We start from the raw sequence: 27,086 nt of genomic DNA, 5'->3' as shown, positions 1-27,086 counted from the left end.
AATTTTGGAAATCTGTTCCAAAGTATTCCCACACATAATAGAGATACATGTGATCAAATACACATGTAAGCACGGTTTGAAACGATTATGTTTTAGTCAAATATTATATCTCTTTGGGCTTCTTCTGGTCAATTTGCAGTTATTTGTAATTATGTTCCGGTCCCCTGACCATCCGCTCAAGAACAAATCGGTCCGCGGCTGATTTTGGTGGATGATCCCTGGTGTATGGTAGAGACTTACTTCTCACAGAAGGTGTGTAGGCAGGGCAGGACTTTAGGATTGTGGTAGTGGTTAGGTGTAGGGTGTATGGTAGAGACTTACTTCTCACAGAAGGTGTGTAAGCAGGGCAGGACTTTAGGGTTGTGGTAGTGGTCCAGACAGATGCTGCAGACCAGGAACTGTTTGTCTATCTGCCGGACCACTGGGCTGGTGCTGCCCGTCTCACGCTTCGCCATGGCGACAGACATTCACAGGAGAGGGAGCACAAGCACCTCTTCACCTGGAGAGAGAGAGAGCGAGATGAGCGGGTGAGAACAAGGAGTGTATCCTTGCTTAATTTTCTTCATAGATTGTCGAGGCATTGGATTGGTGAAAGCATTGGCTAGAGGGACATTACACCATTTTTCTTACACAAGTTCATTCCCTTTACATCCATGACAGAGTGAATTAATAGAGAATCAGAATACAACTAGAGAAAGAGGAGGCCCCACCTGACCATAGGAAGGGAGAACAGGATCACTACCAGTTCATGGCTTCACAGCAGGAAGAGGGCGTCATGTCATTGTATAGAAGAATGACTTGATGTCTAGAAACATTGGCATCATCATCAGGAGACAAAGTAAAGGGTGTTCTCCTAGTTGATCCAACCCTATCCTATAAACACAGATGATCCCTTATATGGACCAGCTAAACTAGCGGCCTATCTAACAATGAAAATAAATTCATTTAAAAATGGAAGGAAGTACGGAGGAGGCAAAATCAGGTGGGACTATTCTAGCCAATGAGAGGGTGTACGCGTGTGAACAATGGTCACAACGGTTTCCACTAGTTACCACAGCCACAAAGTCAAAATTGTCTCTGAAAAATGTTATTTTTGGTTTTAATTTAAGGGTAGGATTAGACATAAGGTTACCAGTGTGGTTAGGTTTAAAATCCCATTTTAAGAAGATCAATTGTAGAAATAGGTGGGGTTTATGACTTTGTGGCTATGGTAACTAGTGACGACTAGGCTCAATTCCGATATAACACCTCATATTTTTTTGTCAAGGTTGCCAAAATGTCACCCGTCCTACTTATATTCGTACACTCGTAACAACCTAATCATTACGAAACTTCTATTCGATCAAATAAGCCACAAGTAGCAAATAGGCCATTCAATATTTTTGACACCATCTCATTGGGGCGGCAGGTAGCCTAGTGGTTAGAGCGCTGCACCAGTATCCGGGTTGCTGAATCGAATCCCCAAGCTGACAAGGTAAGAAATCTGTCGTTCTGCCCCTGAACAAGGCAGTTAACCCACTGTTCCCCGGTCGGTCGGTCGTCATTGCAGATAAGAATTTGTTTTTAACTGACTTGCCTCGTTACATAAAGGCTAATTTATTTTTTAAATAACACATTTATACACTCCTCACTTGAAAAATGAAAAAAAATGCCAAATTTTGGGCCCAGTTATCCCTCTTCCAGGCAGTCTCTTGGTCTTCCTCTCCACTAACAGACTCCAGCTCCCCCAGGGGGACTAAGGTAATAACTAAGGTAATATTACTGAACTGCTTCATGACTTAATGACTGGGGAGACAATTGGATCCATGTGATTACGACTGCAGGGCCACAGGGCCACAGGGCTCAGCTCAAAGACAATCTAATTATGCACACCACCAGCAGCAGTCATACATTCATCCCCCAGTGTGAGGAAATGAACCATTTCACTGAAACTCAGAGGTGTGTGTCACAGAGGTAACTAGAGAACAAAATGGTACCCTAATCCCTTATATGGTGCCATTTCGGACACTACCTATTAACTTAATGTTTTGCATTTGTTTATCTTATTTCTATATTACATTTTTAGAGTACAGTAAAATGACAAATCAGTGGTTTTGGCAGGACAGCCAGAGCTGGCATTACAATGATTTGTATCAGTGGGTCAACTCCAGATTAACAGTGTAGCGATGCCATGCTGTACTGTCTATATGAACACAGATTAACATGGTAGAGATGCCATGATGATGACATGATGTACATCTGTCATATAGAACACAGATTAACCCCTACATCATGTAAAATGGGGCAGGAAAAAAACTTGACCACCTTTACTCCACACACAGAGAAGCATACAAAGCTCTACCTCGTCCTCCATTTGGCATATCTGACCATAATTCTATCCTCCTGATTCCTGCTTACAAGCAACAATTTAAGCAGGAAGCACCAGTGACTAGATCAATAAAAAAGTTGTCAGATGAAGCAGATGCTAAACTATAGTACTGTTTTGCTAGCACAGACTGGAATATGTTCCGGGACTCCTCCGATGGCACTGAGGAGAACACCACATCAGTCATTGGCTTCATCAATAAGTGCATCGATGACGTCGTCCCCACAGTGACCGTATGTACATACCCCAACCAGAGGCTATGGATTACAGGCAACATCCGCACTGAGCTAAAGGCTAGAGCTGCCGTCTCAAGGAGCGGGACACTAACCCGGACGCGTATAATAAATCTGGCTATGCCCCCCGAAGAACCATCAAACAGGCAAAGCGTTAATACAGGACTAAGATCGAATCGTACTACACCGGCTCTGACGCTCTTCGGATGTGTCAGGGTATGCAAACCATTACCGACTACAAAGGAAAGCACAGCCGAGAGCTGCCCAGTGACACAAGCCTACCAGACGAGCTAAACAACTTCTATGCTCGCTTCGAGGCAAATAACACTGAAACATGCATGAGAGCACCAGCTGTTCCGGAAGACTGTGTGATTACGCAGCCGATGTGAATAAGACCTTTAAGCAGGTCAACATTCGCAAGGCCGCAGGGCCCAGACGGATTAACAGGACGTCTGTGAGCATGCGCTGACCAACTGGCAAGTGTCTTCACTGACATTTTCCACCTCTCCCTGTCTGAGTCTGTAATACCAACATGTTTTATGCAGACCACCATAGTGCCTGTGCCCAAGAACACTAAGGTAACCTGCCTAAATGACTACCGACCCGTAGCACTCACGTCTGTAGCCATGAAGTGCTTTGAAAGGCTGGTCATGGCTCACATCAACACCATTATCCCAGAAACCCTAGACCCACTCCAATTTGCATTCCGCCCCAACAGATCCAGAGATGATGCAATCTCTATTGCATTCCACACTGCCATTTGCCACCAAGGCAAAACGAACAAGCAGAGAATGTGAGAATGCTATTCATTGACTACAACTCAGCGTTCAACACCATAGTGCCCTCAAAGCTCATCAATAAGCTAAGGACCCTGGGACTAAACACCTACCTCTGCATCTGGATTTCCTGACGGGCCGCCCACAGGTGGTAAGGGTAGGTAACAACACATCCGCCACACTGATCCTCAACACTGGGGCCCCTCAGGGGTGCGTGCTCAGTCCCCTCCTGTACTCCCTGTTTCCTCGGCCAGGCACGACTCCAGCACCATCATTAAGTTCACCGATGACACAACAGTGGTAGGCCTGATCACTGACAACAACGAGACAGCCTATAGGGAGGAGGTCAAAGACCTGGCTGTGTGGTGCCAGGACAACAAAAAATCCCTCAACGTAACCAAGACTAAGGAGATGATTGTGGACTACAGGAAAAGGAGGACCGAGCACGCCCCCATTCTCATCGATGGGGCTGTAGTGGAGCAAGTTGAGAGCATCAAGTTCCTTGGTGTCCACATCACCAACAAACTAGAATGGTCCAAGCACAAAGACAGTCGTGAAGAGGCCATGACAAAACCTATTCCCCCTCAAGAGACTGAAAAGATTCGGCATGGGTCCTCAGATCATCAAAAGGTTCTACAGATGCACCATCGAGATCATCCTGACTGGTATGGCAACTGCTAGGCCTCCGACCGCAAGACACTACAGAGGGTAGTGCGAACGGCCCAGTACATCACTGGGGCCAAGCTTCCTGCCATCCAGGACCTCTATACCAGGCGGTGTCAGAGGAAGGCCCTAATTTTTTTGGGGAAAAAGACTCCAGCCACCCTAGTCATAGACTATTCTCTCTGCTACCACACAGCAAGCAGTACCGGAGCACCAAGTCTAGGTCCAAGAGGCTTCTAAACAGCTTCTACCCCCAAGCCATAAGACTGCTGAACATCTAATCAAATAGCTACCCAGACTATTTGCATTGTCCCCCTCCTTTACACTGCTGCTACTCTCTGTTGTTATCATCTATGCATAGTCACTTTAATAACTCTACCTACATGTACATATTACCCCAACTAACCGGTGCCCCCGCACATTGACTCTATACCCCCCTGTATATAGTCTCGCTATGGTTATTTTACTGCTGCTCTTTAACTACTTGTTACTTTTATTTCTTATTCTTATCCCTATTTTTTAAAACTGCATTGTTGGTTAGGGGCTCGTAAGTAAGCATTTCCCTGTAAGGTCTACACCTGCTGTATTCGGCGCATGTGACTAATACAATTTGATTTGACATCACCAACATACTGCCATGAAGTGGTAACTATTAGTGACTTGTACATCGATATACTGCTCTAACATGGTCAATGCCCATTCACAAATTTTTTTATTTTATTTTTTTATTTCACCTTTATTTAACCAGGTAGGCTAGTTGAGAACAAGTTCTCATTTGCAACTGCGACCTGGCCAAGATAAAGCATAGCAGTGTGAGCAGACAACCAAGAGTTACACATGGAGTAAACAATTAACAAGTCAATAACACAGTAGAAACCAAAGGGGGAGTCTATATACAATGTGTGCAAAAGGCATGAGGAGGTAGGCAAATAATTACAATTTTGCAGATTAACACTGGAGTGATGAATGATCAGATGGTCATGTACAGGTAGAGATATTGGTGTGCAAAAGAGCAGAAAAGTAAATAAATAAAAACAGTATGGGGATGAGGTAGGTGAAAAAGGGTGGGCTATTTACCAATAGACTATGTACAGCTGCAGCGATCGGTTAGCTGCTCAGCTAGCTGATGTTTGAAGTTGGTGAGGGAGATAAAAGTCTCCAACTTCAGCGATTTTTGCAATTCAATCAAGCAGCTATTTTTCTCACAATCTTTAGATACCCCATATTAGCCTATATTTAACATGTTTTTGGTTGGCTACTTGTTACTTGCTGTATGGTCTTTGTCTTCTGAGAGCCAGCCCACAGAGTTATTATTATAATGCTGAGAGCCACTTTTATTTATTTATTTTATTTTTATTTTACCTTTATTTAACCAGGTAGGCAAGTTGAGAACAAGTTCTCATTTACAATTGCGACCTGGCCAAGATAAAGCAAAGCAGTTCGACAGATAAAACGACACAGAGTTACACATGGAGTAAAAACAAACATACAGTCAATAATGCAGTATAAACAAGTCTATATACAATGTGAGCAAATGAGGTGAGAAGGGAGGTAAAGGCAAAAAAAGGCCATGATGGCAAAGTAAATACAATATAGCAAGTAAAATACTGGAATGGTAGTTTTGCAATGGAAGAATGTGCAAAGTAGAAATAAAAAAATAATGGGGTGCAAAGGAGCAAAATAAATAAATAAATAAAAATTAAATACAGTTAGCCAGGCTATAGGCCTGTCTGTATTCAGGCAGCCAAGCTGTATTCTCAGGAGCAGGACAGAGCAGAGCCTGAGCCACAGCATGGCCTGGAGCAGATCATTGTGACACCAGCCACGTGCCACTCTGAGGCCCTGATACAGACAGGCCTTATTTTAGATGCTGCAGAGAGAAAAGAGGAAGGCTTGCTACTATCAGCCCAGTGCTACACCACACTGCTACTACCACCCACAGCCCTACAGCTTCATCAGACCCAGTGCTACAGTACTACTGTAACACATATCAGCCCAGTGCTACAGTAACACATATCAGCCCAGTACTACAGTAACACATATCAGCCCAGTACTACTGTAACACATATCAGCCCAGTACTACAGTAACACATATCAGCCCAGTACTACTGTAACACATATCAGCCCAGTGCTACAGTACTACTGTAACACATATCATCCCAGTGCTACAGTACTACTGTAACACATATCAGCCCAGTACTACTGTAACACATATCAGCCCAGTGCTACAGTACTACTGTAACACATATCAGCCCACATATCAGCCCAGTGCTACAGTAACACATATCAGCCCAGTGCTACAGTACTACTGTAACAAATATCAGCCCAGTGCTACAGTACTACTGTAACACATATCAGCCCAGTGCTACAGTAACACATATCAGCCCAGTGCTACAGTACTACTGTAACACATATCAGCCCAGTGCTACAGTAACACATATCAGCCCAGTGCTACAGTACTACTGTAACACATATCAGCCCAGTGCTACTGTAACACATATCAGCCCAGTGCTACAGTAACACATATCAGCCCAGTGCTACAGTAACACATATCAGCCCAGTGCTACAGTAACACATATCAGCCCAGTGCTACAGTAACACATATCAGCCCAGTGCTACAGTGCTACTGTAACACATATCAGCCCACATATCAGCCCAGTGCTACAGTAACACATATCAGCCCAGTGCAACAGTACTACAGTAACACATATCAGCCCAGTGCTACAGTACTACTGTAACACATATCAGCCCAGTGCTACAGTACTACTGTAACACATATCAGCCCAGTGCTACAGTACTACTGTAACACATATCAGCCCAGTGCTACAGTAACACATATCAGCCCAGTGCTACTGTAACACATATCAGCCCAGTGCTACAGTAACACATATCATCCCAGTGTTACAGTAACACATATCAGCCCAGTGCTACAGTAACACATATCATCCCAGTGTTACAGTAACACATATCAGCCCAGTGCTACAGTAACACATATCAGCCCAGTGCTACAGTACTACTGTAACACATATCAGCCCAGTGCTACAGTACTACTGTAACACATATGAGCCCAGTGCTACAGTACTACTGTAACACATATCAGCCCAGTGCTACAGTAACACATATCAGCCCAGTGCTACAGTAACACATATCAGCCCAGTGCTACAGTACTACTGTAACACATATCAGCCCAGTGCTACAGTAACACATATCAGCCCAGTGCTACAGTAACACATATCAGCCCAGTGCTACAGTACTACTGTAACACATATCAGCCCAGTGCTACAGTACTACTGTAACACATATCAGCCCAGTGCTACAGTAACACATATCAGCCCAGTGCTACAGTAACACATATCAGCCCAGTGTTACAGTAACACATATCAGCCCAGTGCTACAGTACTACTGTAACACATATCAGCCCAGTGCTACAGTAACACATATCAGCCCAGTGCTACAGTACTACTGTAACACATATCAGCCCAGTGCTACTATAACACATATCAGCCCAGTGCTTCAGTAACACATATCAGCCCAGTGCTACAGTACTACTGTAACACATATCAGCCCAGTACTACTGTAACACATATCAGCCCAGTGCTACAGCCCAGTGTTCCCCACTAGCCACACTCCCACCCCAAGCCCCACATCAACCCACTAGCTGCAAAACCTTCCATAACCTTGACTAGAGGTCGAGCGATTATGATTTTTCAACACCGATACCGATTATTGGGGGACCAAAAAAAGCCGATACCGATTAATCTGCATATTTTTTGTATTTATTTATTGTATTTAATTACAACAATACTGAATGAACACTTATTTTAACGTAATATAATACATCAATAAAATCAAGTTAGCCTCAAATAAATAATGAAATATGAACAATTTGGTTTAAATAATGCAAAAACAAAGTTTTGGAGAAGAATGTAAAAGTGCAATATGTGCCATGTAAGAAAGCTAACGTTTCAGTTCCTTGCTCAGAACATGAGAATATATGAAAGCTGGTGGTTCCTTTAAACATGAGTCTTCAATATTCCCAGGTAAGATGTTTTAGGTTGTAGTTATTATAGGAATTATAGGACTATTTCTCTCTATACAATTTGTATTTCATATACCTTTGACTATTGGATGTTCTTATAGGCACTTTAGTATTGCCAGTGTAACAGTATAGCTTCTGTCCCTCTGGATTTCTTTTAGCTAAACATGCAGGTTTAAAAATATATACTTCTGTGTATTGATTTTAAGAAAGGAACTGATGTTTATGGTTAGGTACAGTCGTGCAAAGATTGTGCTTTTTTGGCAAATGCGCTTTTGTTAAATCATCCCCCGTTTGGCGAAGTTGGCTGTCTTTGTTCGGAAGAAATAGTCTTCACACAGTTCGCAACGAGCCAGGCGGCCCAAACTGCTGCATATACCCGGACTCTGTTGCAAGAGAAGTGACACCATTTCCCTAGTTAAAAGAAATTCATGTTAGCAGGCAATATTAACTAAATATGCAGGTTTAAAAATATACTTGTGTATTGATTTTAAGAAAGGCATTGATGTTTATGGTTAGGTACATGTTGGAGCAACGACAGTGCTTTTTCGCGAATGCGCACCGCATCGATTATATGCAACGCAGGACACGCTAGATAAACTAGTGATATCATCAATCATGTGTAGTTATCTAGTGATTATGATTGATTGATTTTTATAAGATAAGTTTAATGCTAGCTAGCAACTTACCTTGGCTTCTTACTGCATTCGCGTAACAGGCAGGCTCCTCGTGGAGTGCAATGTAAAGCAGGTGGTTAGAGCGTTGGACTAGTTAACCGTAAGGTTGCAAGATTGAATCCCCAAGCTGACAAGGTGAAAATCTGTCGCTCTGCCCCTGAACAAGGCAGTTAACCCACCGTTCCCAGGCCGTCATTGAAAATGAGAATGTGTTCTTAACTGACTTGCCTTGTTAAATAAAGGTGTAAAGAAATAAAATTAGGCCAAATCAGTTTCCAAAAATACTGGCCGATTTAATTAGGGCTGATTTCAAGTTCATAACAATCGGAAATCATCCCTAATTAAATCGGCCATTACGATTAATCGGTCGACCTCTAACCTTGACACTTCATTTTTGCATCATATGTAAAAGCTTGTCTTATTCTTCTAAGTTTGTTCTATTATTCTTCTATATTAGGTTTGGTAATAAATATGTCTTTATGCAGTAGCTTATTTGTTAAAGTTATGTCATCCACGGTTAGGCCCTATTCTGACAGCTTTGCACCCAAACATTTTTTTTTTTAAATATTCTACTGTAACATGAAATAGTAAATCCTTTTATGACTCACTAGGCTCTTAGATGATATAACCTGTTATGCAGTGTTGATTGTCTGCTCTGCACAATATGAACACAAATAAATGTCAGTAACACCTAAGATTATGTATAGATCATGTTTAAAACAAGCAGGTTGAAATGACTTTTGAAATGACGTTACAACACTGATATTTGTGTTGCCTACACAAAGAGCCCATAGCAGGTATTCATAAACTGCATCTCAAATAGCACCATAATCCATATACAGTGCACTACTTCTGACCTGGCCCCATAGAGTGCCATTTGGGACCCAGCATGACTGTGTGATACAACTTGGCCGGTTCCCATGGCTAGAAAGCAGTACGAAACAAAAGAACACTGGCCTTAAATCTGTGGGGATTTATCAGGATCAGGCCTGATAAGAGAACAATGTCCACACTGTCTAAAATAACATATTAACGAAGGGCAGGAAATACTGTATCACAACTCTATCCTCTTAACCTTGTACATTCTTAGGGGAAAAAAGTGTTATTTTAAGGGTTCTCCTATTGGGATAGCCAAATAACCCTTTTAGGTTCTAGATTTTCTTTTTTTATGGTTCTATCTAAGAAAGTAACCACAAACAGCCAATTCTGGAGAAAATATGATGCGTTAAAAAAGGACATATGGTTACAGGCTGGTAATACCATGCTACATAGTTACAGGCTGGTAATACCATGCTACATAGTTACAGGCTGGTAATACCATGCTACATAGTTACAGGCTGGTAATACCATGCTACATAGTTACAGGCTGGTAATACCATGCGACATAGTTACAGGCTGGTAATACCATGCGACATAGTTACAGGCTGGTAATACCATGCGACATAGTTACAGGCTGGTAATACCATGCTACATAGTTACAGGCTGGTAATACCATGCGACATAGTTACAGGCTGGTAATACCATGCTACATAGTTACAGGCTGGTAATACCATGCTACATAGTTACAGGCTGGTAATACCATGCGACATAGTTACAGGCTGGTAATACCATGCGACATAGTTACAGGCTGGTAATACCATGCGACATAGTTACAGGCTGGTAATACCATGCTACATAGTTACAGGCTGGTAATACCATGCTACATAGTTACAGGCTGGTAATACCATGCGACATAGTTACAGGCTGGTAATACCATGCTACATAGTTACAGGCTGGTAATACCATGCGACATAGTTACAGGCTGGTAATACCATGCGACATAGTTACAGGCTGGTAATACCATGCGACATAGTTACAGGCTGGTAATACCATGCGACATAGTTACAGGCTGGTAATACCATGCTACATAGTTACAGGCTGGTAATACCATGCGACATAGTTACAGGCTGGTAATACCATGCTGCATAGTTACAGGCTGGTAATACCATGCTACATAGTTACAGGCCATGCCTGTGAATTACCTGGATAAAACCGAATCCAGAGAATGGAATACAGAGACGGGAAAACTCCCTGATATGTGAGAAACATCAACCCACAGATATCCTAGAATTCACTAGAGTGGATGATGTCATAGACTTGCTTCAACCTTCACTTTTTCACCACCACAGCCCTGTACAACTAACCCAGAGAATGAATGTGAATACAAGCATGTGTCAGTCCGTTGAGCTAATGGATATGCATTAGCTTGAGGAGGAAATGCAAGTCTTCCCTTCGAGAGAAACGTCCACTCACCATTCACATCTTCACCACCACCACCACCACAGCCTGTAGGCTGTCTGCCCTCAGTCTGGACTCATCTTTCATGTGCAGGGCTCAGCTGAGGCTCAGTGGGTAATCTCTCCTCAGAAACACTTCAATTCAACTGATCACTCAATCTCCTCTCCTATGATGGAGCAGAACACCAGCAGACCGCTCTGTTCACAAACAGACCACAATGAACGCTGGGATTCCCTCCTTCTTTACCCCCTCTTTCTGTCCTCCCTCCTAGCTGTCGTTTTCTCTCTACTCTGATCACTTGACACAGTAGATACAGCATAGACCTTGTTTCCCTGTAGCTACAGCCAGTTAGCTCCTGTCTCTGTTGTGTTGTTCTGGTGCTGAAAGAGGAAGGAGAAAATATAGGAAACCTTAAAATGGCACTCCCCAAATTCCTCCCTGGTTCCTTCCCCTGTACTGCCTCCTGCCTGACTCCCAGCTGGCCCAGAAGAGAGCAGAATAACAGTAGCTCTGAGAGGCCTGACTGCCTGTGTCTCTCTGTAGGTAAGTAACAGTAGTATAGTGGTAAGGAGCTTCTATACACAGAGTAGATGAGCTAGTTTCTAGACACAGAGAAATACGCAGGGAGCTAGCTTCTACAGAAAGAGAGAGAGAAAAATACGCTGGGAGCTAGCTTCTATACAGAGAGAGCGAAATACGCAGGGAGCTAGCTTCTATACAGAGAAATACGCTGGGAGCTAGCTTCTATACAGAGAGAGAGAGAGAGGGAGAGAGGAATATGCAGGGAGCTAGGTACTATACAGGGAGAGAGAGGAATACACAGGGAGCTAGCTTCTATACAGGGAGAGAGAAATATGCAGGGAGCTAGCTTCTATACAGAGAGAGAGAAATATGCAGGGAGCTAGCTTCTATACAGAGAGAGAGAAATATGCAGGGAGCTAGCTTCTACAGAGAGAGAGAGAGAGAGAGTAGGGTGAGCTAACCTGCTATAGCCTCCCTCAGTCCAACACGCAGAGCAACCAGAGGCAGCTGTCTTTACTGATGAGAGCAGCTCTAACAATGACATTCCTTCTGCTTTCAGCGCTCTCATTCCCTCTCTCCCTCTCTTTTCTAAACCGCCCCAGAAGTAGTAGCAGTATGATCTCAGCAACTAGCCTAGCGTTAGACATTCTTTTTTTACCTCCCAAATGGCACCCTATTCCATACATATTGCACTACTTTGCACTACTTTTGTTAAAAGTAGTGCACTATGTAGGGAATAGGGTGTCTTACAGTTGGAGGTGTTCTCAGCCAGCAGCAGAAGCAGCATGCTAGGCTATACCGCCCATAGTTTTTCATGCCCAGCCATTACAATACCAGTGACTAAGAATCTCAGCAGATCCCCTTCACTCTCCCCCCCCAAAACCCCAGCCCCTCTCTCCCTGCTTCTCTCGAGCCAAAGCCCCTTCCCTCTCTCCCTCTGTTGCCCCCTCCCTCTCCCTCTCTTCTCAGCGGCTGAATGGTAGCAGCTGAACAGTGACATCAGAGGGGTGCAAGCCAAACCTTTCAGGCTCCTCCCCTCTCTCTCTCTGTGCTGTGTGTGTGTGCGCTGGCTAGTTGCTACATTAAGCCTGCAGCAGTCTTCCCTCCTCGATCTCTCTGTATGTTTGCTAGTCACAACACTAGGCCTGCGGCAGTCTACCTCCCCTCCCCTGCCCTCCCTTCACATACACTTCCTCAGGCAGCTCCCTCCCAGTTCCTCCCACTTGCTTCGGCAACATAAATCTATCTTTAAAAACAGTGTTCACCAGACAACAGCTTTGTCCAATAATGCACTCTGACAAGTCCGTGGAGAAAGGTTGAATGGCAGACATAACAGTGAGTGTGAAAAGGAGATTCTTAAGCCAAGGTTTACACAGAATTGTAACCTCACACAGAAAGGTGAATTGGTTTCAGAGAGCCTGAAAGGGGTTTTTCATACACTGTATGTAACCCTCAATCATATATTAAAATACCAACATGTGATTGACAGTTTATACATGGAGAGAAAAGGAAAACAACAGAAAGTGATTTTGTTCCACAATGGAGACAGACTCAGATTCCTTCCCGAATGGTGCCCTATTCCCTATGTCATGCATTGCACTATAAAAGGGAATAGGCAGCCATTTGGGACACAAATCCATATTAGATAATAACCACAGTCAGATCTGATTTTTAAATCTGATTAATCCAGTGAGGAGTGATACACGTCTACAGTAATTCTCACCTAAGAACCCTGTCATACTGCCCTTAATGTCAGCATGATGTCAGTATAGATTTCTGTGTGAGAGGGGTTCTTGTCATGCTTTGGAGGGAGGGGAGCATCAAATCATCTTTGAGACCCAGTCATACATTCTATGTACGGTATCTCACCCACTCTTTCTGCACTAAGTGGCTTAATGGGCTCCTTCCTGCAGGGCTGGGTTCAGGCCACTGTCTGGATCGCAGCCTCTAATGACACCATCACACACATTCACACGCTCCCGTAACTAACACGTCTAGTCAACTCTCATCTTAAAGCCACACCATGGGAGCACCACAACCACACCCTAACTGGCCAGGAGATGGGCATTGGTAATGGCTTTATCTTCCTGTCCAAGCCAGAAACACTCCTGCCCAATGCGCCAATCTCCTGTTTCTGAAGCAGCATGATGTACAAGTACACACCCTTGGACAGGAAGCTAGCCTGTCGCAGGGCCTTACCGCCAATCCATCTCCTTATTGCGGAGTGTCAAGCAGAGATGCATCGAGTCCCGTTTTTAGAGTCCTTGGTAACTCGCCCGGGGATCGAACCCCCCAACCTTCCAATCACAGGGGGGACACTCCAACCACTGACTTGGCGTGTGAATGAACAATAAGATAAGATTTTTGTTGTTGCATCTTTCTCCCTATCCGAGTGACTCACCACTGTGTGTGAGAGAGTCTCTTAATGTAAGTATGTCAGGATGAAGAAGTGAATATAGGCCTACTGCTGTTTGCATGACTAATGCATAGCAATTGATTTTATCCGTTGTAGACAGACATTTTCACAGAGCAGAAGACTCCACTTAGAATCACATAAATAGTTGAGTCTGAATAATAATACTCTCTCTCTGCTAAGTGTAACGTTGCATAAGTGAAACGCCACAGAGCAAAGAGGGCTTCTATAGGAGTCAGTGAGTGGCCCTGATGATGACTCACCACAATACACAACTCCTGGGGTGGGGCTCAAATAACACCACATTCGCTATCTAGTGCACTACATTTGACCAGAGCCCCAGTGCACTACATAGGGAATAGGGTGTCTTATCAGACACAGCCTTGGTCCCAGTGTCTCGAACATAGACAGCCATACAGTAAAGATACAGTTCTATACTGTCTGTACATCATAGGTCTGGCACAGCAGTCAGCTGGGAGGTGGGCAGCAGAAGAGTGGCCTAATGTGGGATGCGTTAGCCCTTGGTGATGTACCGTGCTGTACTGTAGGCCTACAGTGCTGTCTAAGTGTAAGCCTACAGTGCTGTCTAAATATAGACGCTGGCTTATGTTTCCAGCTATATCTGTTGCTGTGGGCATGTCATCATACAGTAGTCATCTGGATAGTATTTAGAATGAAGTAGTCCAGATTCAATTTTCACAGCACTCTGTGAAAGGCAGCAAAGATGTCTGTTTCTCCTATTTGTCACTGGGAGTGATACACTACCGGTCAAAAGTTTTAGAACACCTACTCATTCAAGGGTTTTTCTTTATTTTTATAGTGAAGACATCAAAACTATGAAATAACACATACGGAGGGCTATTTGACCAAGAAGGAGAGTGATGGAGTGCTGCATCAGATGACCTTGCCTCTACCATCTCCCGACCTCAACCAAATTGAGATGGTTTGGGATGGGTCGGACTGCAGAGTGAAGGAAAAGCAGCCAACAAGTGCTCAGCATATGTGGGAACTCCTTCAAGACTGTTGGAAAGGCATTCCAGGTGAGGCTGGTTGAGAGAATGGCTGGGCATGCCAAGAGTGTGCAAAGCTGTCATCAAAGCAAAGGGTGGCTAGTTTGAAGAATCTCAAATATAAAATTATTTTGATTTGTTTAACACCGTTTACTATTATTCACTATCACTATTATTCTACAATGTAGAAAATAGTACAAATAAAGAAAAACCCTGGAATGAGTAGGTGTTCTAAAACTTTTGACCGGTAGTGTATGTCTGTGTCCAAGGGAAGCATGACAGCAGAGAGACTGGACTTGAGTAACAGTAGGTATGCTGCATTTGCTAAAGAGTAGGGCTCCAGATAACAATGTACGAGTTGTGGTAGAAATAGGACACCCCGCTCATTTGTCAAACAAACAAGAATGCATAAAATTGTCAAGACAAGGATATTTCACCTTAACCATAATCTTTTAAATGATATCTCCTGAAAAGGGATATAATGTATACTGTATAAAGCCAAAACGACTCTCCGCTCCCCACCAGTACCTTGGGGTTATACCCTGACCCAGGTCAAGGTAGTGGAATGGGGATACATAAGGAACACATCAAGCATACAGAATATCCAATATATGGTCGTCTTTCACATTAGGAGACAGACACTGATGTATTGTACAGGCTATAGGAAATACATTGGGAACACACTATACGCAAGACTGTAGTGCTGCATCAGATGAGTCATGCATGGATGAACAGTAATTGAGTATTTGGATCCCTGCATTATTTAAAATCGCCCCTAGTTTACAGAGCTGGAGGACTGTTCTGTAGTCCTATTTAGAAGGGGAGCGAAAGGCTGAAAATACGTGAAGTCAATGCAGCTGACCCCAAGTTTAAAGTACATGGATGTTCAGAGAAGCAACAAACCTTGTTAATGAGTAATTGGAAGGTACAGCTGATAGTCAAGAGTAACTTATTTCTTGGCTCTCAGTCTACCCATCGATCATCATTCATACAGCAGTGATACTGTAGCACACCAGCATTGCATCCCCAATGGCACCCTATTCCCTATATTATGCACTACGTTGACCAGAGAGCCCAAGAGCCCTGGTCAAAAGTGGTGCACTATATAAGGAATAAGGTGCCATTCAGGACTCATACCAGTGTCTTGGGTGCTGCATGAGGACGTCTGTCTGTCTCCATCCCTTTACCTCCTGACGGAATGTAACTGAAAGGAGACGTGGCTGGATGACATCCCACCTTTCATTGACATGTCATTTACTGAAAGTGCAACGGACACAGACCTGGAATAAGAGCTTTACCAAAACCATCTGGGACTTTTCACTTGTGTATGACTACAGAATTTTACTGAAATACTTTAAGGATAAATAGGAGTGAATCTGTTTTCCACTAAATGTGTATCTCAACTCCAAAAGCCAACTTTCTCCAGTTGCTTTGGTTAAGAAACGACAATAAAAGAGGATCATTTGATCAGAAAGAGATATTGGATGGTCTCTTTAAGTGCTTTCATACACACACCCTTCAGAACAAGTCAATAACAGATCAGATATACTTTTTTAAAGCTCTACTATGCTCTGTCTTGATTGATCTTCCTATTGTGGAAGATGGGTACAATTCCAATAGGTGGTTTCTGGATGCACACGGACAGGAAACGATACACTGATAGCACCCCAAATGGCACCCTATTCCCGATGTAGTGCACTACGTTTGGCCAGGGCCCTGGGTACCATTTAGGTCAGAGAGCTTATCACTGCAGGACTGTGGATTGACTAATGTTACCGAGGGAAAGACAGAGGACATGGACACATCAGGAGAAGCATGTCTCTGTCACAGTCCTCAGCACCTGGACACAGTCCTCAGCACCTGGACACAGTCCTCAGCATAACAGCAGCTCATTAGGATACACACATCCATGTATGCGGCATGTTTCAGAGTCTACCACCAGCACACACACACACACACACACACACACTGCAGATCTCAGAAAGGTCGACACACACTCAGCCATGGGCCACTGCCAGACTGCAATCTGCTGCTAACTACTGTCGCTCACAGAGCCTCTGTCTGCATCCCAAATGGCACCCTATTCCCTATATAGAGCACTATTGACCAGGGCCCATAGGAGGCCCACTTTGTCTCAAATTATACACTATACTGTATAGCTCTGGCCACAGGTAGTTCAATACATAGTGAATAGGGTGCCATTTGAAATAGCCCATACTGTAGTCCTGACTTGAGTTTATTGATTCATGTGGGATAAATGAGGCTAGATGCAGTCAGCCTAAACACATTCAAATGGAAAAGAGCTCATCTCTCCACTCCATACACAAAGAAACATAGTGGTGTACAATACTGTATAAAGCACAGGCACAGTCATAGACAGATAGATAGTGAACCTGGTGCTCAGTGTCTCTGAATTCAGAAGGTGTCACGTTCTGACCCTAGTTATTGTGGTAATTGTTTGTTTTAGTTGGTCAGGACGTGAGTTGGGTGGGCATTCTATGTTTTGTGTGTCTAGGTTGTTTTTCTGTGTTCGGCCTAGTATGGTCCTCAATCAGAGGCAGGTGTCGTTAGTGGTCTCTGATTGAGAATCATACTTAGGTAGCCTGGGTTCCACTGTTTGTTTGTGGGTGATTGTTTCCGTGTCTGTGTTTTACACCACACGGTACTGGTTTCGGTTATTCATGTTACGTTTATTGTTTTGTGTGGAGTGTTCAGTTTATGTGTTTAAATAAAAAACCATGGACACTTACCACGCCGCATATTGGTCCTTCGATCCTTCTCGCCTCTCCTCTTCAGACGAAGAGGAGGAAAACCATTACAGAATCACCCACCAACCAAGGACCAAGCGGCGTGGTAACAGACAGCAGCAGCAGCAGCAGGAGCAACAGCAGCAGCAGCAAAGGCAGCAGCAGGAGAGGCAACAGCAGCAGCAGCAGGAGAGGCAACAGCAGCAGCAGCAGGAGAGGCAACAGCAGCAGCAGCAGCAGAGGCAGCAGCAGCAGCAGCAGGAGAGGCAACAGCAGCAGCAGCAGGAGAGGCAACAGCAGCAGCAGCAGGAGAGGCAACAGCAGCAGCAGCAGGAGAGGCAACAGCAGCAGCAGCAGGAGAGGCAACAGCAGCAGCAGCAGGAGAGGCAACAGCAGCAGCAGCAGGAGAGGCAACAGCAGCAGCAGCAGGAGAGGCAACAGCAGCAACAGCAGCAGAGGCAGCAGCAGCAGCAGCAGGAGAGGCAACAGCAGCAGCAGCAGCAGAGGCAGCAGCAGGAGAGGCAACAGCAGCAGCAGCAGAGGCAGCATTATCTGGACTATACAACTTGGGAAGAGATAGACAGGTGGGCGGTAGACCCAGGGAGAGTGCCGGAGCCCGCCTGGGATTCGCTGAAGCAGTGTGAGGAGGGCTACAGGAGAATGAGGTTGGCGAAACGAGCACGGCGGCTCGGTAGGAAGCCCAAGAGACAGCCCCAAAAATGTATTGGGGGGGGCACAGGGAGAGTGTGGCAGAGTCAGGAGTCAGACCTGAGCCAACTCCCCCTGTTTACCGTAAGGAGCCATGGATTGAATCAGAGCTGTCGGCGAAGCTGAGGGCTGAGTCTGAGAGGGTAGAGGAGTTATTGGACAGATTGGAGGAGAGTGAACAGATGGGAGATGAGGAGACACTCGAGGAGATGTTAATAGAATTGGAGGAGAGTGAAGAGAGAGAGCTGTTGATTTGGCGTAGTATGCAAGGCGTTCGCCCTGAGGTGCGTGTCCCCAGCCCGGTACCACCAGTGCCGGCACCCCGCACCAGGCTGTATCTCCGTCCCTTCAATACAGGTGCTCCCGCCTGTCTGGCGCTACCAGAGTTTCCGCCCCTCAGTCCAGAGGCGCCAGAGCCCCTCAGTCCAGAGGCGCCAGAGCCTTCCTCAGTCCAGAGGCGCCAGAGCCTTCCTCAGTCCAGAGGCGCCAGAGCCTTCCTCAGTCCAGAGGCGCCAGAGCCTTCCTCAGTCCAGAGGCGCCAGAGCCTTCCTCAGTCCAGAGGCGCCAGAGCCTTCCTCAGTCCAGAGGCGCCAGAGCCTTCCTCAGTCCAGAGGCGCCAGAGCCTTCCTCAGTCCAGAGGCGCCAGAGCCTTCCTCCTCTCCAGCGCTGCTGGAGTCTCCCGACTGTCCGGCGCTGCCAGAGCTTCCGCCCCTCAGTCCAGAGGCGCCAGAGCCCCTCAGTCCAGCACTGCCAGAGCCTTCCTCCTCTCTAGCGCTGTCGGAGTCTCCCGCCTGTCCAGAGCCGGCAGAGCCCCTCAGTCCAGAGGCGCCAGAGCTCCTCTGCCCAGCGCCGCCTGAGCCACCCGTCTGCCCAGCGCCGCCTGAGCCGCCCGCCCAGCGCCGCCTGAGCAGCCGGTCAGTCAGGACTGAGCCTCCCGTCTGCCCAGCGCCATCTGAGCCGCCCGTCAGTCAGGAGCTGCCAGAGCCGCCCGCCAGTCAAGAGCATGCCAGAGCCGCCCGCCAGTCAAGAGCTGCCAGAGCCGCCCGCCCGTCAAGAGCTGCCAGAGCCGCCCGCCAGTCAGGAGCTGCCAGAGCCGCCCGCCAGTCAGAAGCTGCCAGAGCTGCCCGCCAGTCCGCCAGCCAGGAGCTGCCAGAGCCGTCAGCCAGCCAGGAGCTGCCAGAGCCGCCCGCCAGTCAGGAGCTGCCAGAGCCGCCCGCCAGTCAGGAGCTGCCAGAGCCGCCCGCCAGTCCTCCGTCCGCCAGCCAGGAGCTGCCAGAGTCGTCAGACAGCCAGGAGCTGCCAGAGCCGTCAGCCAGCCAGGAGCTGCCAGAGCCGTCAACCAGCCTGAGCTGCCCCTCAGTCCTGAGTTACCCCTCAGTCCTGAGCTACCCCTTAGTCCTGAGCCGCCTGAGCCTCCCATCTGCCCAGCGCCGCCTGAGCCACCTGTCTGCACAGCGCCGCCCGTCTGCCCAGCACCGTCTGAGCCGCCCGTCAGTCAGGACTGAGCCTCCCGTCTGCCCAGCGCCATCTGAGCCGCCCGTCAGTCAGGAGCTGCCAGAGCCGCCCGTCAGTCAAGAGCTGCCAGAGCCGCCCGTCAGTCAAGAGCTGCCAGAGCCGCCCGCCAGTCCGCCGTCCGCCAGCCAGGAGCTGCCAGAGCCTGTTTGTCTTTCACTGTTTGTTTGTGGGTGATTGTTTCCGTGTCTGTGTTTTACACCACACGGTGCGGTTTTTGTTTTCGGTTATTCACGTTACGTTTATTGTTTTGTGTGGAGTGTTCAGTTTGTGTTTTAATAAACAACCATGGACACTTACCATGCCGCATATTGGTCCTCCGATCCTTCTCGCCTCTCCTCTTCAGACGAAGAGGAGGAAAACCATTACAGAAGGCTAATAAAGTCCACGTATGTGTCCAAATGGCATCCTATTCCCTAGTGCACTAGGGCTCTGGTAAAAAGTATTGCACCAAATATAGGGGATACGGGTTGCCTCCCACATTAACAATGTTCCAACATACATACTGTTGCCCTAGGTCTGGGATTTCGATTTTCTGTATTTTATCTAACGGGTGGCATCCCTAAGTCTTAATATTCTTATTACATTGCACAACCTTCAATGTTATGTCATAATTACGTAAAGTTCTGGCAAATTAGTTCGCAATGAGCCAGGCAGCCCAAACTGTTGCATATACCCTGACTCTGCGTGCAATGAACTGACAAGGTTTATGACAAGGTGAAAATCTGTCGTTCTGCCCCTGAACAAGGCAGTTAACCCACCGTTCCTAGGCCGTCATTGAAAATAAGAATGTGTTCTTAACTGACTTGCCTAGTTAAATAAAAGGTATAAAAAATATATATAAAAATTAAAAATAAATAAAATCGGAAACTTGAAAATGAAAACTTGAAATCGTCCCTAATTAATCGGCCATTCCGATTAATCGGTCGACCTCTAGTTGATACTAATAGCAGTAAGGGTCAAATACAGTTAAGAATGAATCTCCTGCTGGCTGCCCTGAGGCTTAAAACACTATCACTCTATCTAATAACGTTCCAACAAATCACATCAAGTCAAATCAAATGTTTTAGTGTATTTTAAACCAATCAATTTACTTCACAGTAAATTGAACACAGACTATGCATATTCCTGGAGGACACTAACTCACTCAGTGAAGAGGTGAAGTATAGGTCTCTTAACCTAGCTGTCCTTGTGGCTAAAAAACTGATAGGAGACAAGGTGAAGAATGATATTCTTCCCAGTTCCAACCACCTGTAGTGGTAAAATTACATCAGTGACAGCTGATACATCTCTGATGACAACTGGCTGCTGGTGACCCCAAGGAAGCACATAGATGTTCACTGACTGTCTTTCATGAACTCAACTGCAGGTGGTCTCCCTCTCTCTCCCCCTCCACAGCAGTCACAATGCACTATTGTCTATTAATCTCCCCTAAAGCAGCATGGAATTACAAGCAAAGACTGATTTCATGACATCATTAATACAGCACAGCACAATACTGTATTAGTACACATTATAACACGACAGTAATAGTGACAGCATTGTGTAACCATTCAGACCAGTCCTAGGTTCAGACCATCCTCTGGTAGACCGTGGCCTGTGTCATCACTGCTGATGTCTGATCTCACACATGCAGGGCTGCCTGCTCTGAGCAAGACCAGGGCTGTGGCCAGCTCCCCTAATAGTGCACAATGTAATATACTAACAGATCTGGGAACATCTGTTAGCTGTAGTCAGCTCCCACCATTAATCAGACCTGACTGCAACAACCCAACATAACCCAGCACTGCAACAGACTAAAGCACTCCTGGACATCTATAATGTTTGATGCAGGATAGGGGAGGTAGCTAGACAACCCACCCAGTGGCAATACAATGCCAAATGAAGAGCCATAGAATGACTTGAACATCGACCTAAATCAGCTGATTCACATGAGCTTACTGTACCATTACCTAACATAACACTGAAACATAAGATCATTACCTAACATAACACTGAAACATAAGATCATTACCTAACATAACACTGAAACATAAGATCATTACCTAACATAACACTGAAACATAAGATCATTACCTAACATAACACTGAAACATAAGATCATTACCTAACATAACACTGAAACATAAGATCATTATCTAACATAACACTGAAACATAAGATCATTACCTAACATAACACTGAAACATAAGATCATTACCTAACATAACACTGAAACATAAGATCATTACCTAACATAACACTGAAACATAAGATCATTACCTAACATAACACTGAAACATAAGATCATTACCTAACATAACACTGAAACATAAGATCATTACCTAACATAACACTGAAACATAAGATCATTACCTAACATAACACTGAAACATAAGATCATTACCTAACATAACACTGAAACATAACATATAATATTATTACATTACATAACACTGAAACATAAGATCATTATCTAACATAACACTGAAACACAACATCATGTCCTAACATACAATCTTAGGGGGAAAAAAGGTTCCAAAAGTGTTTTTCAGCTGTCCCCATTGGAGGACCCTTCTTAGACCCTTTTGGGTTCCACGTAGAAATCTCTTCATGGAAGCCAAATGGCTTCTACCTGGAACCAAAAAGGGTTATTCAAAGGGTTCTACTTTGGGGACAGCTGGAGAAGAATTTTAGCACATTTATTTTCTAAGAGTGTAACATTGAAACATAACATAGCAATTTCAGAATATAACATTGAAACAACATAAATATAGATAAACATATGATAAATTCTCCAAAATACAGTAACCTCATCCAGCCATGAGCCCTACCCATAGACTGCAGCATTGATGCCCACCTGCTAATGAGCAGAGCAAGCAGTCAGGAGCTAAAATGGAGAGGTGTGTGTGCATGTGCCATTTCCCCTCTTATGAATAGAAAAGCTACAGCAACAGCTCAGAGCCGTAGATGCCAAGTGGTCAATAATCACTGCTTGTTCCTGTTCTGAGATTCACCGAACTGAGGCACAGATACCAGACGAGATATTGTAATCAATTATTTAAACTCTTCTTTGCATCCATATGTAGCGAGAAACCCTGGACATAGCACTGCACTGCACTACGGCTGGCTTGGGGAGAAAGCACCGAGAAAACAGCGAGACAGACAGAGAGAGGCGGAATGGGAGGATTGTACTCACATGAATTTCCAGGCAGCCTTAGAGAGAAGTGTCAGCATCCAAGTCCACAGCTGTCCATTGTCAGAGTCCTACTGTGTTATAACAGAATACACAGAGAGAACGGTGAGACAGGAATAAAGGGCAGGGTGTCTGCTGTGTTTGGGAAGAAAAGGAGCGAGAGACTGGGAGGGGAAGGAGAAGAGAAAGGAAGGGAGGGAGGGGCTGATCCGTACAAATACTGTTATTGATTGGCTAGAGAGCAGTGGGAGGAGTTTGGCTGTCCAATGGGATATACGGCATGTAAATGAGATGTAAATGAGGTGGAGCATCTTCAGAATGTGATGGAGGGATAAGACTGTCTGCTGCAATAGGGTGTAACTTGTTTTAACCCCACCCCCTGCCCATAAAAGGACAAAGGATGCTTTTCAGTGTCTTCTCTGGTGTCGTAATCAGGCTGCTATTTAAGATATAAGGAACACACAGAGAAGCTGTACAGAAGACAATGGCCAAGCCCTAATGACTGTATTTACCATTAATAAATATAGCCTAATGGTCTAGCTAGACTTTCATACAGATCACTTAGATGCCTACCCATTGAGCAACTGAGGGAGGGGGGGTGGGGATGAACTAGGATTCCAAACAAGATTCCAAATAATGGATCTAGCGGTTGGATAAACCCACAGTAGAAATGGCTTATCTTTATGGATGAGAAGTGGAGGGAGTGAGGGAGGGAGGGAGTGATTAAGGGATGTGAAAACAGTAGAGCAGACCAGCTAGGACTTCTGTATCCTGAAGGGTGAAAGACAAGAGGGTGGGGTGGTGCTACGGGGTTGGGGGGTATGGATAGGGGGTACATGTTGGGTGCAGTGGAGCATGCAAGGCGATGCTTTCAGAAGAGATGTCTAAAAATACCCCAATCCACACACAATAAGGCCAGAGGAGGCGTCCCAAATGGCTCCCTGTTCCCTTTATGGTACACTACTTCTGACCAGGGCCCATGGGGTAAGTAGTGCATTATATAGTGATGCTCTATTTAGGGAAATAGTGCCATTTGGAACGCACCCCAGGGGCATCTCTGGTGTTTCAACAACAAAGGCTTTTGATCCTCACGATTCTTTTGTTCTCTTCCAGAGCCATAAAGTACTTCATTAAGGGGTTTAGAAAACTGGTGCATCTAGGTGGAGGAGATAGAAAGAGTGAGGGAGTCAAAGGATAGAGAGAGGAGGGCGATACATGGTGGCAATAGGAGGTGATTTATGCTGACACAGGTGTGGAGGGGGTAAAGAGGGGGAGGAGGGGTGGAGGAGGTGCGGGGGCGGGCATAGATGGCCGTCTCAGGGTTGCATTGTAAGAGATGGGGTTGCTATGGAGACTGCATCCAGCCCAAATGGCAGCCAGACAGACAGGCAGACTCAGCAGCAGCCACAGAAACCAGACTGTACAGTAGATAACAGAAACCAGACTGTACAGTAGATAACAGAAACCAGACTGTACAGTAGATAACAGAAACCAGACTGTACAGTAGATAACAGAAACCAGACTGTACAGTAGATAACAGAAACCAGACTGTACAGTAGATAACAGAAACCAGACTGTACAGTAGATAACAGAAACCAGACTGTACAGTAGATAAGAGAAACCAGACTGTACAGTAGATAAGAGAAACCAGACTGTACAGTAGATAAGAGAAACCAGACTGTACAGTAGATAACAGAAACCAGACTGTACAGTAGATAACAGAAACCAGACTGTACAGTAGATAACAGAAACCAGACTGTACAGTAGATAAGAGAAACCAGACTGTACAGTAGATAAGAGAAACCAGACTGTACAGTAGATACCAGAAACCAGACTATACAGTAGATACCAGAAACCAGACTATACAGTAGATACCAGAAACCAGACTGTACAGTAGATACCAGAAACCAGACTATACAGTAGATACCAGAAACCAGACTGTACAGTAGATACCAGAAACCAGACTATACAGTAGATACCAGAAACCAGACTATACAGTAGATACCAGAAACCAGACTATACAGTAGATACCAGAAACCAGACTATACAGTAGATACCAGAAACCAGACTATACAGTAGATACCAGAAACCAGACTATACAGTAGATACCAGAAACCAGACTATACAGTAGATACCAGAAACCAGACTATACAGTATATACCAGAAACCAGACTGTACAGTAGATACCAGAAACCAGACTATACAGTAGATACCAGAAACCAGACTATACAGTAGATACCAGAAACCAGACTAGCTGCTCCTCCTCTACACGTACATTTACTTAACGTCTATGTCCCAAATGGCACCCTATTTCGTAGATAAGTGTACTACCTCTGGTCGAAAGTAGTAGAATATATACTTGGGCTCCCTAGTGGCGAAGTGGTCTAATAACCTCTACAAGATCGGTGGGTCCCCCGCGGGACGGTTGACCTAACGTAGGCTAATGTGATTAGCATGAGGTTGTAAGCAACAAGAAAATTTCCCAGGACATAGACATATCTGATATTGGAAGAAAGCTTAAATTCTTGTTAATTTAACTGCACTGTCCAATTTGCAGTAGCTATTAGAGTGAAATAATACCATGCTATTGTTTGAGGAGAGTGCACAGTTATGAACTTGAAAATGTATTAATAAACCAATTAGGCATATTTGGGCAGTCTTGATACAACATTTTGAACAGAAATGCAATGGTTCACTGGATCAGTCGAACACTTTGCACATACACTGCTGCCATCTAGTGGCCAAAATCTAAATTGCGCCTGGGCTGGCATAATACATTAAGGCATTTCTCTTGCATTTCAAAGATGTACAAAAAAACACGCTTTTCCTTTGTATTATCTTTTACCAGATCTAATGGTTTATATTCTCCTACATTAATTTAATATTTCCACAAAATTCAGCTACGCTCTTCTCAACTTACATCAACAATATAGCTCAGGCAGTAAGAAGCTCTCTCATCCATTTATATGCAGATGATACAGTCTCATACTCAGCTGGCCCCTCCCCGGGTTTTTTGTGTTAAATGCTCTACAACAAAGCTTTCTTTGTGTCCAACAAGCTTTCTCTGCCCTTAACCTTGTTCTGAACACCTCCAAAACAAAGGTCATGTGGTTTGGTAAGAAGATTGCCCCTCTCCCCACAGGTGTGATTACTACCTCTGATGGTTTAGAGCTTGAGGTAGTCACCTCATTCAAGTACTTGGGAGTATGGCTAGATGGTACACTGTCCTTCTCTCAGCACATATCAAAGCTGCAGGCTAAAGTTAAATCTAGAATTAGTTTCCTCTATCGTAATCGCTCCTCTTTCACCCCAGCTGCCAAACTAACCCTGATTCAGATCACCATCCTACCATGTTAGATTACAGAGACCTAATTTATAGACCAGCAGGTAAGGGAGCTCTCCAGCGGCTACATGTTCTTTACCATTCGGCCATCAGATTTGCCACCAACGCTCTTTATAGGACACATCACTGCACTCTATACTCATCTGTAAACTGGTCATCTCTGTATATCCATCGCAAGACCCACTGGTTCATGCTTATTTATTAAACCCTCTTAGGCCCCACTCCCCCCTATCTGAGATATCTACTGCAGCCCTCATCCCCCACATACAACACCCGTTCTGCCAGTCACATTCTGTTAAAGGTCCCCAAAGCACACACATCCCTGGGTCGCTCGTCTTTTCAGTTCGCTGAAACTAGCGACTGAAACAAGCTGCAACAAGGTAAAAGGTAAAACTGGACAGTTTTATCTCAATCTCTTCATTCAAAGACTCAATCATGGACACGCTTACTGACAGTTGTGGCTGCTAAGGATGATGTATTGTTGTCTTTACCTTCTTGCCCTTTGTTTTGTTGTCTGTGCCCAATAATGTTCGCACCCTGCTTTGTGCTGCTACCATGTTGTGCTGCTGCCATGTTGTGTTGCTACCATGCTGTGTTGTCATGTGTTGCTGCCATGCTATGTTGTTTTC

The 27,086-nt window shown here is 45.0% G+C and overlaps 1 protein-coding gene across 3 annotated transcripts in view; it reads right to left on the bottom strand.

Moving 5' to 3' along the window:
* The window catches only part of LOC109909416 (tripartite motif-containing protein 3), a 46,095-nt gene extending 22,817 nt beyond the window's left edge, over positions 1-23,278 (bottom strand). The window contains exons 1-2 of one of the 3 annotated variants that reach the window (XM_031795800.1): positions 23,118-23,278; positions 322-499 (exon numbers count right to left, since the gene is read on the bottom strand). In XM_031795800.1, the coding sequence (XP_031651660.1) occupies positions 322-467 (146 nt within the window). In that variant the 5' untranslated portion in view covers positions 468-499; positions 23,118-23,278. Of the gene's footprint in view, positions 1-321; positions 500-11,042; positions 11,705-12,010; positions 12,223-23,117 lie in introns of those variants that run through there. The other 2 variants (XM_031795801.1, XM_031795802.1) reach the window with 2 other exon arrangements.
* Positions 23,279-27,086: the final 3,808 nt, after the last annotated feature.

The sequence above is a fragment of the Oncorhynchus kisutch genome, linkage group LG18 (assembly GCF_002021735.2).
Source record: "Oncorhynchus kisutch isolate 150728-3 linkage group LG18, Okis_V2, whole genome shotgun sequence".
Classification (NCBI taxonomy): domain Eukaryota; kingdom Metazoa; phylum Chordata; class Actinopteri; order Salmoniformes; family Salmonidae; genus Oncorhynchus; species Oncorhynchus kisutch.
This window is presented reverse-complemented; position numbering and strand designations above follow the sequence as displayed.